The sequence below is a fragment of the Trachemys scripta genome, chromosome 14, assembly GCF_013100865.1.
Source record: "Trachemys scripta elegans isolate TJP31775 chromosome 14, CAS_Tse_1.0, whole genome shotgun sequence".
Lineage (NCBI taxonomy): Eukaryota > Metazoa > Chordata > Testudines > Emydidae > Trachemys > Trachemys scripta.
Window position 1 is genome coordinate 16,827,492 of NC_048311.1, and position 14,709 is coordinate 16,842,200.

General features: G+C 44.9%; 1 protein-coding gene across 6 annotated transcripts in view; it reads left to right on the forward strand.

Moving 5' to 3' along the window:
• Positions 1 to 13,778, forward strand: part of LOC117887347 — a 69,366-nt gene extending 55,588 nt beyond the window's left edge. For 5 of the 6 annotated variants that reach the window (XM_034789877.1, XM_034789875.1, XM_034789879.1 and 2 more), the window contains exons 2-6: positions 4,795 to 4,932; positions 8,495 to 8,818; positions 9,592 to 9,906; positions 10,805 to 10,915; positions 13,206 to 13,778. In XM_034789877.1, coding sequence (XP_034645768.1) covers positions 4,863 to 4,932; positions 8,495 to 8,818; positions 9,592 to 9,906; positions 10,805 to 10,899 — 804 coding nt within the window. In that variant the 5' untranslated portion in view covers positions 4,795 to 4,862 and the 3' untranslated portion in view covers positions 10,900 to 10,915; positions 13,206 to 13,778. Of the gene's footprint in view, positions 1 to 1,945; positions 2,218 to 4,794; positions 4,933 to 8,494; positions 8,819 to 9,591; positions 9,907 to 10,804; positions 10,916 to 13,205 lie in introns of those variants that run through there. The other variant, XM_034789876.1, reaches the window with a different exon arrangement.
• Positions 13,779 to 14,709: the final 931 nt, after the last annotated feature.

A 14,709-nucleotide genomic window follows, 5' to 3' on the forward strand; every position in this document is an offset into this window, starting at 1 on the left:
TAGGGCTTGTGTATAGCAAATGAAATGCAAGAAACAGCTAAATCAGGAAAAAATGAGAGACACAAAAAGGTTGCAGCTGATGAACAAAATTCATGCACTCATAACCCTTTCGTATCTGAGCTCCAAGCTTTCTAGTTAGGGCCAGAGAGAGCCTCCCCCCCCCCCCCCACACACACACACACTCCTGTAATAGATCCTTAACCTCTGGCTGAGTTAGTGATGTCCTCAAATCATGGTTTAAAGACTTTTAAGATACAGAGAATCCACCATTTACACTAGATTAAACCTGCAATTGACCCAAGCCCTATGCTGCAGAGGACAGTGAAAACCCACCAGGGCTTCTGCCAATCTGACCTGTGGGAAAATTCCTTCCCAACCCCAAATATGGAGTTCAGTTAGATCCTGACCACGTGGGCAAGACCCACCAGGCAGATACCTGGGCAAGAATTCTCTGTAGTAACTCAGAGCCCTCCCCATCTAGCAGCCCATCACCAGCCATTGGGGGTATTTGCTATTAGAAGTTGCACATTGGATACATGCCATTGTAGACAGTGTCATCAAACCATCCCCTCCATTAACTTCTCAAGCTCAGTCTTGAAGCCAGTTAGGTTCAAGACTGAGGCTGCTCCAGAACTTCACTTCTCTGATGATTAGAAACCTTCATCTAATTTCAACTCTAAACTTGTTGATGGCCAGTTTATATCCATTTGTTTTTGTGTCCCAATTGGTGCTTAACTTAAACAACTCCTCTCCCTCCCTGGTATTTATCCCTCTGATGCATTTACAGAGTGCAGTCTTCTCTCCCCTCAGCCTTCTTTTGGTTAGGCTAAACAAGCCAGGCTCTTTGAGTCTCCTCTCATAAGATAAGTTCTCCATTTCTCGGATCATCCTAGTAGCCCTTCTCGGCACCTGTTCCAGTTTGAATTCATCTTTCTTAAACGTGGGAGACCAGAATTGCACATAGTATTCCAGATGAGGTCTCAAAGGTGCCTTATATAACAGTACTAACATTTCCCTGTCTCTGTTGGAAGTACCTCTCTTGATGTGTCAAGGTCAGTAATGAAAATGTTAAATAAGTTTGGTACTAAGATTGATCCATGAAGAACTCCACTAGTAACCACCCTCCAGCCTGACAGTTCACCTTTCAGTATGACCCACTGTAGTCTCTCCTTTTATCAGTCCCTTATCCACCTTTCAGTTCTCATATCAATCCTCATCTTCTCCAATTTTGCTAATAATTTCCCATGTGGAACTGTATCAAATGCCTTCCTAAAATCCAGGTAGATTAGAACTACTGCATTTCCTTTGTCTAAAAAATCAGTTACCTTTTCAGAGAAGGCCTAACAGGCCTGTAGTTTCCTGGATCACGTTTTTCCCCTTTCCCTACACTGCAAGCCTGAATCATGTTGCTAACTGTGTCAGGCAAAAAGCAACAGAGGGTCCTGTGTCAGGCAGTAACCATAGTGGAACGACCAACCAGGAGCTTTTTACAGTGCAGGTGTGGCCTTACATGTGTCTTTATTCAAGTTACAAAACTTTGCATTCAACACTAACCACACTTAATATCAGTGCTCCTTAATGAAATGCACCTACCTCTCTATTAACATCTTTCAGCCATAGACAGGTAGGAGCTGTTCCCAAGCCCCCTGCATGGCAGTTTTTAATTCTCTACCACACATTAAAAGGTCCCATGTTAGTGACTCTGGTTTATCTTTTTTTTTAATCCCTTTTTATTGACAAATGGACACGAAAAGTACATTTCCCGCTGAACTTTGCTGGAGTAGCTTCACCTCCGGAGCCTCCTGAGATATGTAGCTAATCTGGATCTCTCTACCTAGGAGTGTTTTAGGTTACATTAGCATCCCGAAAGAAAACTCTAGCCCAGCTCCACATACAATAACTGATAGTCTGGAGCGGGAAGCAGAAAGTTCAGTCTAGTGAAATGATTTCCCCTAACAGCTATTGGCAATTCTAGCTGACTGCTATGATCTATATCATGGTCCAATTGTTTTATTTGTAGGTATCTGGTAGTGCACAATATGTTACCTTAAGGGCTGGATGGAAAATGAGGTCACTTGAAGGCACAGGTGCAAACACTCGGGGCCGAGTGTGACGTGTCACTCCCCCATTGTGCTGTTCTGGTGATGGGACCCTTCAGTGCTGCTGCAGGACTCATTAATTCATATTCCTGGTTCCCTCCTCACCATTTTTATTGAGGTATCTATTTCAAGGACAAGTAGATCTTGGCATTAATAAAAAGTTTAGTTAAGTGTGTGCCTGATTCTACTGGTCTGAATAAAACGCCCCACATGAAAACCTTGTAGAGCTGTCCAGATATTTCATACACATTTTGTGAAATCCACACAAAAGATACAGAACAGGCCACAGTGTCTGTATAGGGTAGTATACGGCTCACAGATCAACGTCAGAGCTGGGAGAAATTGGTAAATGTTGGTCTGTGAAAATCCATGTACAATTTCTCATCAGTTCATTTTTGCAGGATCCCCTTTGCCTCTGGTTTCAGCCAGAATGAAGGTACATTGGCACTGCTGTGTGTAGGCAAAAAAGTTGGTGCTGCAGATCAGTGGTGAGAGCTGTGTGTGGGCCTAGGAATGGAACAGCTGTGCTGTAGGTCAGGGCACTGGCAAAGCTGTGTGCAGATTTAGTGGCAGAATAAGTAGATGTTGCAGGATGGGATTGAGATGCGTTAATGGAGCCTGTGGGAGAAGTTAGCGTAGGAAGCTGATGCTGGGCAAAGTCTGGCTCAGTCTTAAGGGAACCCTTTCCTGAGCACTGAATTCAAGTCCATGATTTTCATCAACGTGATAGGGAGGACATTGAAAGTGTTCCCAGAGATAAGAATCTGTACCGAAGGGTTTGAGCCATTCAGGAAAGAATGGACAATGTACAGACCTTTGCAGAATTAAAAATAAGAGCAAGAAGTAGCCAAGGGTAAGAAAAAGGCAGATCCAAGGTACAAAATCTCCAGTACTCTGCTGGAGTGTAGCAGAAAAAACACAGCCTGAAATGAGGGTAGTTGTACAGTGATAGAATGGAAACAAAGATAAAGATTACACAAGAGCCCAAGATAAACAACAAGAAGTCCGTACATAGGTCATGAAGGAGACAACTAATCTAAAGGCCCAGTATCCTGCAAAACACTTAAGCACATAAGCAACCTCACTTATGGGTGTACTCCTATTGAAGTCAACGGGTGAAGTTACAAGTCCTGGGTTTAAGGGTTTGCTCCTCTTTGCTCCTCTCTCTGGCTCTAGGCTGGGTTGTCTAGTTAATTATTAGTTGGTGTTTTTGCTGTATGCTTCCCTGTTCAGGGGGTTTCTATCAGAGCCGTGATAATTTCCTTGCAACAAAATTTGACACAGAGAGTCTGCGATTTTTTTCATTTTTGCAAAGCTGGCACATGTAAACTGAAATGGACCACAATTCCAGACACCTTTGAGTGCCTCTAAAATGACGGCTTTTTTCAGGCCAAATTAAGAGGTCACTCCAGTCATGGATGCTAATCATTCCACAAACCTGTGAGTAACAAAAAGACAGATGGGTAGTCTAGAGTTGAAAAAAAATATGGACTGTACCCAGATGGTAAGATTTCAAACACAAAGAATTGTTCATTTCCATTGGATTTAATAGCACTGTTCATTGGGGTTTGACATCAGCCAACTTGATTTTTTAAAATTTGACTCTAATTTGACTAGCTTCTGCTAGCCCACCTTTGAAATAGTATGTCCAGAAATGTTTGCTTAAATTCCTTTAAAGACGTTATAACGACATTTCTGTTCCCTGGTTGATGATGCTTGTAAGGATCTTTATGAGTAATTCCTTAACTGAGCTCAGTGAAGTTAAGCATCTGCCTAAGTTTTTTTACAGGATCATGGCCAATAGACTGTTTAGGGGAAACGGTGAAATTGACTATGTACAAAATAAATACACTGAAAACACAGAGAAAATTTTTTTAAACTTTGTTCAGTGATAATAACTTTGTAAGAATAGTGGGTCCAAAATCTTCAGAGAAAAGTAAGATTGTTTTCACGTTACCAGCAGCCCTCTAAATAATGACATTTATTTATGTACAGCATCCTCCATAAACTTAAGTGCTGTGAAACAGAGAGGAACTTCCTTAGGAGTTGCTAGTAGCCTGAGACGGGAGGATAGAGCACCTTTAGCTTGCAAAGATTAAAAGTGCAAAACAACATACATTTTGTGCGTTGTTACTTGTTAACTGAACACAGTTCGCCCTCTGGTGGTTTAAAAGGAAAAGTACAGGAATTCCATTATTTATCATCAACAAATTCAGATGAAGAATAAATACGACTTATGTTTCTTATTTTCTGAGAGCTCGATGGATCTCAGGATAGTGATGGAGGATCCAGCAGCTTAGCACCTGAGTCACTGGTTCAAATCTCACCCAGGGTAGCAGTGCAGGGAAGTTATTAGAGTCTGAAAAATGTTCAGTGGTTTAGTGGTCACCAGGGTCAGGGACAGTCTAAGCCAGGGTCACATGGCATCAGAATCAGCGACAGAACCCAAGTGTCCCCACTGCCAACCCCCTTCCTTGACTAGATTGAGCTGCCTCCCCGTGCTGCCCAGTCATCATCCAAATGCATTTGCTGTGTTGTACAATGGGTTCTTCTTTCGGCAAAAGGCCGGTGGTGAGGGGTTGTTTTGTTGCTGGTGAAAAGGAGATAAAACAGGATGAGAAGGGGACGGGAATTCTAAAAGCTGCAAATTAAGTTTATACCCAGGAAATTTATGTCACCTCTTCTGCTCTGATAGAATAATACCAAAACGCTGGACATCTACAGCAACTTTCACCTCAGGAGCTCAGACATCTGAGACGCCTGATGGGCTCCCTCCAGAAAACAGCTGTCTGCCTCCTGTTCCTGTTTGTTTTTTCAAGTGCGTCCCACAGCAGTAAGTCACCTCATTTTACTGCATTTACCTCTCATCACACAATAATATGTTTTTTATGCTCCATGGAGAAAGCTGAACTGTTCACAATTAAAACCAGCAACCCAATGAGCTGGGGCGAGGGCAAGGAGGAAACCAAGTTAGGCTACTTAGAAAGAACTAAAGCTAGAGTCTTTCGCAGAGAGGGATCAGTAGCCTGGCAAGAAGAGACATTACAGTACTGATAGTCTAAAGGGATACTGCAAACCACAGCATCGCCTCTTCCCTCTAGCTCCACTCCCACCACAACCAGTGTGGTTTGGAATCAGCCAGCAGGTCGGTTTTAGAGCACTCTCTATATCCCATTTGTCTCCTGTGAGCTCTGCAGAGTGACACGCAGCTCAGAAAGAACAGGAGTACTTGTGGCACCTTAGAGACTAACAAATTTATTAGAGCATAAGCTTTCGTGGGCTACAGTCCACTTCTTCGGATGCATATAGAATGGAACATATATTGAGGAAATATATGTACACACATACAGAGAGCATGAACAGCTGGGAGTTGTCTTACCAACTCTGAGAGGCCAATTAAGTAAGAGGAAAAAAACAACTTTTGAAGTGATAATCAAGATAGCCCAGTACAGACAGTTTGATAAAAGGTGTGAGAATACTTAGAAGGGGAGATAGATTCAATGTTTGTAATGGCTCAGCCATTCCCAGTCCTTAGTCAATCCTAAATTGATTGTATCTAGTTTGCATATCAATTCCAGCTCAGCAGTCTCTCGTTGGAGTCTGTTTTTGAAGTTTTTCTGTTGTAAAATAGCCACCCGCAGGTCTGTCATTGAATGACCAGACAGGTTAAAGTGTTCTCCCACTGGTTTTTGAGTATTATGATTCCTGATGTCAGATTTGTGTCCATTAATTCTTTTGCGTAGAGACTGTCCGGTTTGGCCAATGTACATGGCAGAGGGGCATTGCTGACACATGATGGCATATATCACATTGGTAGATGTGCAGGTGAACGAGCCCCTGATGGTATGGCTGATGTGATTAGGTCTTATGATGATGTCATTTGAATAGATATGTGGACAGAGTTGGCATCGGGCTTTGTTACAAGAATAGGTTCCTGGGTCAGTGTTTTTGTTCAGTGATGTGTGGTTGCTGGTGAGTATTTGTTTTAGGTTGGGGGGTTGTCTGTAAGCGAGGACAGGTCTGTCTCCCAAGATCTGTGAGAGTGAGGGATCATCTTTCAGGATAGGTTGTAAATCTTTGATGATGCACTGGAGAGATTTTAGTTGGGGGCTGAAGATGACAGTTAGTGGTGTTCTGTTACTTTCTTTGTTGGGCTTGTCTTGTAGGAGGTGACTTCTGGGTATTCGTCTGGCTCTGTCAATCTGTTTTTTCACTTCAGCAGGTGGGTATTGTAGTTTTAAGAATGCTTGATAGAGATCTTGTAGGTGCTTGTCTCTGTCTGAGGGATTGGAGCAAATGCGGTTATATCTTAGAGCTTGGCTGTAGACAATGGATCGTGTGGTGTGTCCTGGATGGAAGCTGGAGGCATGTAGGTAAGTGTAGCGGTCAGTAGGTTTCTGGTATAGGGTGGTATTTATGTGACCATCGCTTATTAGCACAGTAGTGTCCAGGAAATGGACCGCTTGTGTGGATTGATCTAGGCTGAGGTTGATGGTGGGATGGAAATTATTGAAATCATGGTGGAATTCCTCAAGGGCTTCTTTTCCATGGGTCCAGATGATGAAAATGTCATCAATGTAGAGCTAGTAGAGTAGGGGCGTTAGGGGACAAGAGCTAAGGAAGCGGTGTTCTAAGTCAGCCATAATAATGTTGGCATACTGTGGGTACCCATAGCAGTGCCGCTGACTTGAAGGTATATATTGTCCCCAAATATGAAATAGTTGTGGGTGAGGACAAAGTCACAAAGTTCAGCCACCAGGTTAGCTGTGACATTATCGGGGATACTGTTCCTGATAGCTTGTAGTCCATCTTTGTGTGGAATATTGGTGTAGAGGGCTTCTACGTCCATAGTGCCAGGATGGTGTTTTCTGGAAGATCACCGATGGATTGTAGTTTCCTCAGGAAGTCAGTGGTGTCTCGAAGATAGCTGGGAGTGCTGGTAGCGTAGGGCCTGAGGAGAGAGTCCACATAACCAGACAAACCTGATGTTAGGGTGCTAATGCCTGAGATGATCGGGCGTCCAGGATTTCCAGGTTCATGGATCTTGGGTAGCAAATAGAATACCCCTGGTCAGGGTTCTAGGCATGTGTCTAGGCAACCACACATCACTGAACAAAAACACTGACCCAGGAACCTATCCTTGTAACAAAGCCCAATGCCAACTCTGTCCACATATCTATTCAAGTGACATCATCATAGGACCTAATCACATCAGCCATACCATCAGGGGCTCGTTCACCTGCACATCTACCAATGTGATATATGCCATCATGTGCCAGCAATGCCCCTCTGCCATGTACATTGGCTAAACCGGACAGTCTCTACGCAAAAGAATTAATGGACACAAATCTGACATCAGGAATCATAATACTCAAAAACCAGTGGGAGAACACTTTAACCTGTCTGGTCATTCAATGACAGACCTGCGGGTGGCTATTTTACAACAGAAAAACTTCAAAAACAGATTCCAACGAGAGACTGCTGAGCTGGAATTGATATGCAAACTAGATACAATCAACTCAGGATTGAATAAGGACTGGGAATGGCTGAGCCATTACAAACATTGAATCTAACTCCCCTTGTAAGTATTTTCACACTTCTTATCAAATTGTCTGTACTGGGCTATCTTGATTATCACTTCAAAAGTGTTTTTTTTTCTCTTACTTAATTGGCCTCTCAGAGTTGGTAAGACAACTCCCAGCTGTTCATGCTCTCTGTATGTGTGTGTATATATACATCTCCTCAATATATGTTCCATTCTATTTGCATCCGAAGAAGTGGACTGTAGCCCACGAAAGCTTATGCTCTAATAAATTTGTTAGTCTCTAAGGTGCCACAAATACTCCTGTTCTTTTTGCAGATACAGACTAACACAAAACACTGCTACTCTGAAACGCAGCTCAGACAGGCTGGTCACTACTCCCACCGGCTCAGCCAATAAGGAAGCTCTACTTTGGCTCTCCTGGTAGAATCCCTTTCTACAGGGCCCCAAGATCCCAGACTAAGGCTGAGACTAAGATGTGCTAATATGGTAACAGTGCTACTCCCTCCACTGGAAATGCTCTTTGGATAAAGTAGACTTAAATGCTGGCCATCAGTTGCCTGTCATCTTAGGGCACATTCACCCCAGGTGTAATGCCACAGACATCAGTGGAATTACATTAGAGATTAGTTTAGCCCAAATTAAAATTCCATGCTCAGTTACACATATTTGCTTATGTAGGGTTGCACAGGTATAACTTGGGACAGAATATGGCCAAATGGTCTCTAATAGATACAAGTTTTCTCCACTTAAGTGTTTGATCGCTAAAATATCGAATAGGTTTGTTTTTCACTTAATGATTTCTGCTTGAGTAATAATTTATTTGTGTTCCTTTTCCCTCTGCCTCCCTCAGAACTTGCACCGTTCACTTGCAGTGATGTCAAGACAGAATATAACAAAACAGCAGCAATTTCATGCATTGGCAGCAAGAAGATTACAAACATGGTAGTTAAGCGCTGTGAAAACTGTAATGAACAGAACTCATGCTTAGAAAGTTTTATTAACACATGGAAAGGAAAGGATTCCAGTGAAAAGGGAAGAATTCAGTTGGTGCTACAACACAACATTTCTGAATTGCACATACAGGAAGTAAAAGCAACTGATCAAGGAGGTTATAAATGGTATATTTATTCTGATGCTGGGGAATACCATGGATGTATAACCCTTGAGATTACAGGTAAACTCACGGCACACATGGAATCAGATCCCCCCTCTCTTCCCTCTTCCTTGAGCCCTTAGGAAACTGGGGACCAGATTGTGAGCCTCTGAGTTCCAAGTCTGCTCCTGGGTCAGTGCGGCTACACGCTGCATTTTGTCCAGGGCAAAGCCACTATTTAGCCCATGTATAGCAGCACAGGAATAGATAAATGCTGCCAGAGAGGGTTGTGATGCATTGGTAGAGCTGTGGAGGAAAGTCTGACCTGGGATCTGTAATGAGACTTTCTGAGAAATCAATCAGGTGTAAACAGACACCCAAACCAACCTGGCAGAAACTATTTTTGTTTATAAACTCCCTGCCATCTCCAGAATCTTTAGTGATTCCTCGATCCACTTTTCTTTTATTGTCACTTTCCCTTTTCCCCAGTATGGTATAAGGTGCAGTTGTAACCCACCCTAGCACCAGATCCTTTAGCTCTGTCCCCACAGAAATCCAGCCAGGGCTGTTGTTACACAGTTCTAGGGCCAATTCTTCCTCGACTGAACTTCAGAGGAGTTACCCACACACGCCAAGGCTGAATTTGACCCAGAGGTTAGCTGTCAATTAGGACCCCTTTGAGGAAATCGCTCGGGAAAGCAACATTCAGATGACTCTAGTTGCTTGCAAATGGCAGAAATCATTCAGTTGTTGTGGACCCAATCCTGCGTCCAATGATTTCAGTGGTGCAGGATCAGGCTCTCAAAAAGCAATGGATATTGCACAAGCCATAATCAACACTGTGTTTCTTTCAGTTCCAGAAATTGAGCCTATCCTAACCAGAAACGGAAGAAAGCTCGCCTGTCTGTCACCTATAGGGCATCGAGAAAGGCAGATCCATTGGTTCGATGGCCACGGGACTAACCTGACGGGCAGGGCAAGCCTGGTATCTGAGGAAGCAGAAGGTGGTTTAACCAGCCTTACCAGCACTCTCCATGAGAAACTCACCTTAACTGCCTCCGAGTGTTGCTGCACTGTGCTGTATGATGTGCACACCAAGAGAAGCAAAACCAAGTGCATTCGTGCCCACAAAGCAGTCACTGATTACCCTCATTTTACTTCAACCCCAGGTATAAGATATAGCAGAAATACTTTGAGTTTCAGCCACAAATCAATCGTCTCCTGATGATGAAACGTTAGCAGTTGTCATGTGCAGAATTCTTGCTCCCCAGCTGGAAAGGGGTGACTGGCAGTTCTCAGAGTACTAGTTCTAATGCCATTATTATTGAGCACCACCAGCATATTGTTCCAGGAATAGCTGTATGCAGGTAAAGCAGAGATTTTTGAATAATATCTCACATGCGTCTGCTTCACATGCTAGGTTTTTTTATAGCACAAAGCAGTGTGGGCAGAGCATTTTGTACAAGAAATCTGATGCCAGGAGAGGGTTCACGGCTGTGAATCCCACATGGAGCTAGAATGACCAGATAGCAAGTGTGAAAAATCGGGACAGTGGGTTGGGAGTAATAGGAGTCCATATTAAAAAAAAAGCCCCAAATATCAGGACTGTCCCTATGAAATCGGGACAGCTGGTCACCTTGCATGGAGATTGGTGGGAAAATATTTCCCATTGGGGAGCTTAGGCAGCTCCTCGCTCAGCGTGCTGGCTTTTGCAGATCCCTTTCTTAGGTTCATAACTGTCCCCAAGCATTGCATACAGAGTTGGGTGCCTAACTCTGGGCTGTGGATTGCACTGGTAACAAGGTGCCTAAGTCTCTTTGTGGATCTAGCCTGTAGCTTCTTATGTTTTACTGGAAGTCAACCAAGGCTCTTAAATCACTTAGGCACATTTGAAAAATTTCCTCCAAGTAAGCTGAAAACAAGATCATAAAAGTTGCCATCAAAATCTGCCGTACCATATGACCCACAAGTCATCCTGCTGGGAATTACTGCTTTAAACAAGCTATGGCTTTGGTTGTCACCGTAATGTTTTTGAGTCCTTATTAACACACCTGGTTTATTTTCCAGATCCAGAAATTCCGAAGACCAAGAAAGATCACTTTCCCATCATTCTAGTGCTCGTCGTTCTGGTTCTCTGCTGGCTTGCAGCTGTTTTATACTAGAAGCACCGCCAGCGAGGTACAGTGTGACACACATTAAAGTCGAAGCCTGTTCAATCTGCACCTGCTGAGTTTCAAAAAGTCACTTGCTAAGAGCTAACTCAGCTAATCCACATTTAATGGTGGTAGCCTGGAACAAACATGTGGGGAGTGTCCATGCCAGCCTTTGTAAATGTGTTAGCTACCACACGTTAATTGGTAACAAAAAGGTTTGAGATTAAAATGTCTAGTACAGACCCATCCCATGAGTTTAGAAGAGGGAGAAATGCTGCTGCTTAAGGATATGTCTACACTGCAAAAGAAAAGCTCTTTGTTCAGGTTAAAATAGCAGTGAAAACATGGCAACTTGGATTAGCATCTCAAATTCAACCCCAGGCTCCCCTGGGGTATGTCTACACGGCAGCTGGATGTGAGCCTCCCAGCCTGGGCAGACAGACTCACACTAGCTGGGCTCAAACTAGCACGCTAAAAATAGCCATGTGGAGGTTGTAGCTCCAGCAAGAATCGGGCTGGTCATGCGAGCTCACACCCAAGGGTCAGGTGGGCTCAAGAGCCCGAGCCACAATGTCCACACTGCTCTTACTAGCACAAGTCTGCCTACCCAGGTTGGGAGGCTTGCGCCCAGCTGCAGTGTAGACAGATCCCTTTAGGCCTGCACTGTAGCTGCTATCCCAAATTAAAAGAAGAGTTGCTGCATCTTCACCGCTATTTTAATCTGAGTTAGGAGTGTAGACAAATCCTTAATCTCCTCTTGAGCTTACTGGTTTGATTTATCCAGTATTTGTGTGCACTTGAAGCCCTCCATGCTACAAACCATGTAGAGTCCATTCCAGCCCATACGTCCTCATGACTGAAACCCAACACTTAATGCTACACCCAAGAACGTAATAGGAAGTTTGCATGGTCCTTGGTGAAGACTGATTCCATACAAATGAACAAATGCAAACTTATAACACACAACGCACCTTACCTTGCACCCCCTAAAGAGGATGAGAAATTGTAATGGAGACAGCAGGAGAGTAGAGTGTCCCTGCTCGTCCTCCAGGCAATAAAGGGTATCTTTTTCCTGCACTAAAGTACCCTGTGCTTTTCAGTCATATCCATAGAATGTGTCCTACCATGCAAAATAATGATGTTGGAGAGGTGTAACTCCCAGCCCCAACGGTCCAATTCTGCCCCCAGTAAAGTCCAGCCCCTCCCACACACACAGCTCTGAAAAGTACGTAATTCCTGATCTGAAGTACTCCCTGCTAGTCCTGGGACACCATACAACTCAGCTGATGGACCCCAAAACTCCTATTTCAGTGCTGCCACCCTCCCCCAACCACTCCTTAAAACACCACACAGCTCTACCCACGCAAGTTAAACCTACCGAAACTCAGCCTCTGCCCCTCTATACTCATCTGCAATGTCCTGTTCGCTTCCAGTCCTGGCAACCCACCCACCCAGCTCTCGCACTGCACCTCATCACAGGCAGTGTGAGCAGACAGGCTACAGACAGAGGCCAGGTCTGCACTGTAAAGTTTGGCCAGCATAGCTATGTTGTTTAGGGTGTGAAAAAAAATAATCATACCTATTCCGGCAAAATGTTTATGTAGCTGCAGCTTATTCTGGCAAAGGGGCACATTTGCCTGGATGGTTTATGTTGTTCGGAGAGTTAGAAGGTAACTAACCATTGGAACAATTTAGCAAGGGCCATGGTGGATTCTCCATCACTAGCCATTTTCAAATCACTGTCGGATTTTTTTTTTAAGTTATGCTCTAGTTCAAAAGGAATTATTTTAGGCAAGTTTAATGGCCTGTGTCACACAGGAGGTGAGACTAGAAGCTCACAATGTAGGAATCTATGAACTATAACGTCAGAGAATGCCTCTTATCAGAACACGCTGAATCTCCACCGGGGACTTTGCCAGTGCAGTTATATGGTATTGGCAAAGCCTTTGTAGCGTACACCAGCCCCTATGGAACCACTGTGACAGAATCCCCCTCGGCCATAGAGACAGTTCCACTAGGTCAGAGCTGAGGAACCTTGGCAGGGCCATGCAGGGGAAGCTGGCACCACCACAGTCTGTGCTTTGCCTGTACTGTATCCAAACATACACATGGGCCTGGTTCTGATCTAATTGACGCCCATTTTACACTGGTGTAATGTCACTGACTGTCATGGATTCTTATTTACACTGGTGTGAGAAAGAGCAGGAGCAAGCTTGCGGTCACCCAGCTGCCACTAACCTGGCTTCACATTTCTTTTGTAAAGAGGGAATTGCATCGATGGTGTTCTCACAAGAATTTCCCCCCGATTTTTACAGATGAAAATGCACCTAACCAAGAAGTCTGACATATGAAAACAAGATGGCTCCTGAATGAAAACGATGATCCAGCCTGCACCAATGCAACTGAATTTAAGCAAAGCAGTAGATACAGAAACTCAGACATTCAGTACATACACGCTAAGCAATCAAACAATGTGAAGCAACTAGTATTTTAAAGACTTTCTTTGACAGACATCCCCTGTTTTGGAGACTGGTGGCTACATTCTCCTCTCATTTCACTGTTGTAACTCATTGGAAAATGTGGCCTGATAATTTGAGCAGAGTTCTTTCCCTCCCTGAAACACTGATGCTTTAAGGCCGTATTTTCCCCACTTTTGACGGAATCAAAGCTTTGCATAGCTAGCCCTTTAGGATGGGCTAATATGGCAGCTAGATGTATGTAGCATTGTATCCCCCGATTAACCTGCAGCCATCAGGACAGAAGTGCAGTGCACCATCACAAAGACTTTATGACCTTGTAGTGGGGTGGTCACCTGCTCCTGCCCTGAGGGGTTTAAAGACAGCCCTGGGAGAGGGCAGGTGCAGGGGAAAGCAGCCGCAGCTGGGCCACGCCCCAATCAGGCCTCAGATGGCCCTTATAAGAGGGCAGTGGGCAAGGAGCAGTCAGTCTCTCTCTGGCTGTAGAGGGAGATGGGCCTGGCTGCTTGGAAGTTGAACAGGGTACCGGAGTGGAGCAGGGCTGGGGAAAGGCAGAGGAGCTGGGGAGCTCCAGCCTGGAAAGCCCCAGGCTGTGGCCTAGCCTTAGGCCAACAGGTACTGGGGGTTGCAGAGGGCAGCCCAGGGGTAGGCCAAGGCAGCAGGTCCAAACCCAACCTTGCCGGTGATGAGTAGGCTGATACTGCAGTCTGCCCCAGAGCACGGGGGCTAGATGATGACTGGCAGTAACCTTCTACTGAGGCGAGGTGGGGATAGTGGGTGGGGGTTTGCTGGGGAGGGGAGACCCTGAGAGAAAGGGGTTCCTGCCAAGTGGCAGCACCCCAGATAACGGGGCACCGGCTCTGGGAGGGACATGGGGGGCCAAGCGGCAGCGGGACACTGGCCTGCAGAGGGTGCTCCAGGCTGGAAATTGAACTAATTCCCAGAGATGGCCAGCAGGAGGCATCGCAGCAGTGAGTAATGCACCACTACAGACCTCCAGGCCAGTTTGTGTTGTCTCACAGTCACACACACATGCCTGACCGTTACCCTTTCACCGGGGATGTATTTATTCTTTCCTTATATGCTGTGAGGATTTCAGTGCAGGGTTATAGTACGAGGGGGCTTCCATGCACCTTCACTCCTCAGCCCAGGCGCACCCTCTGAGCTCCCCTTGCTTCCTGTTCCTCCCACTTACAGCCTCCCAATTACATTGCTAGCCCAGTGAATAGCACCCAGGGGCTCATAATCCCCCAACACAAAGTGTCTAATTGGCTTCAATTAATCCTGCGCTCTTCCCAGTGCTGCAGCAAACTCAGTGACCAGGGTGCTATTAGTAGTATCC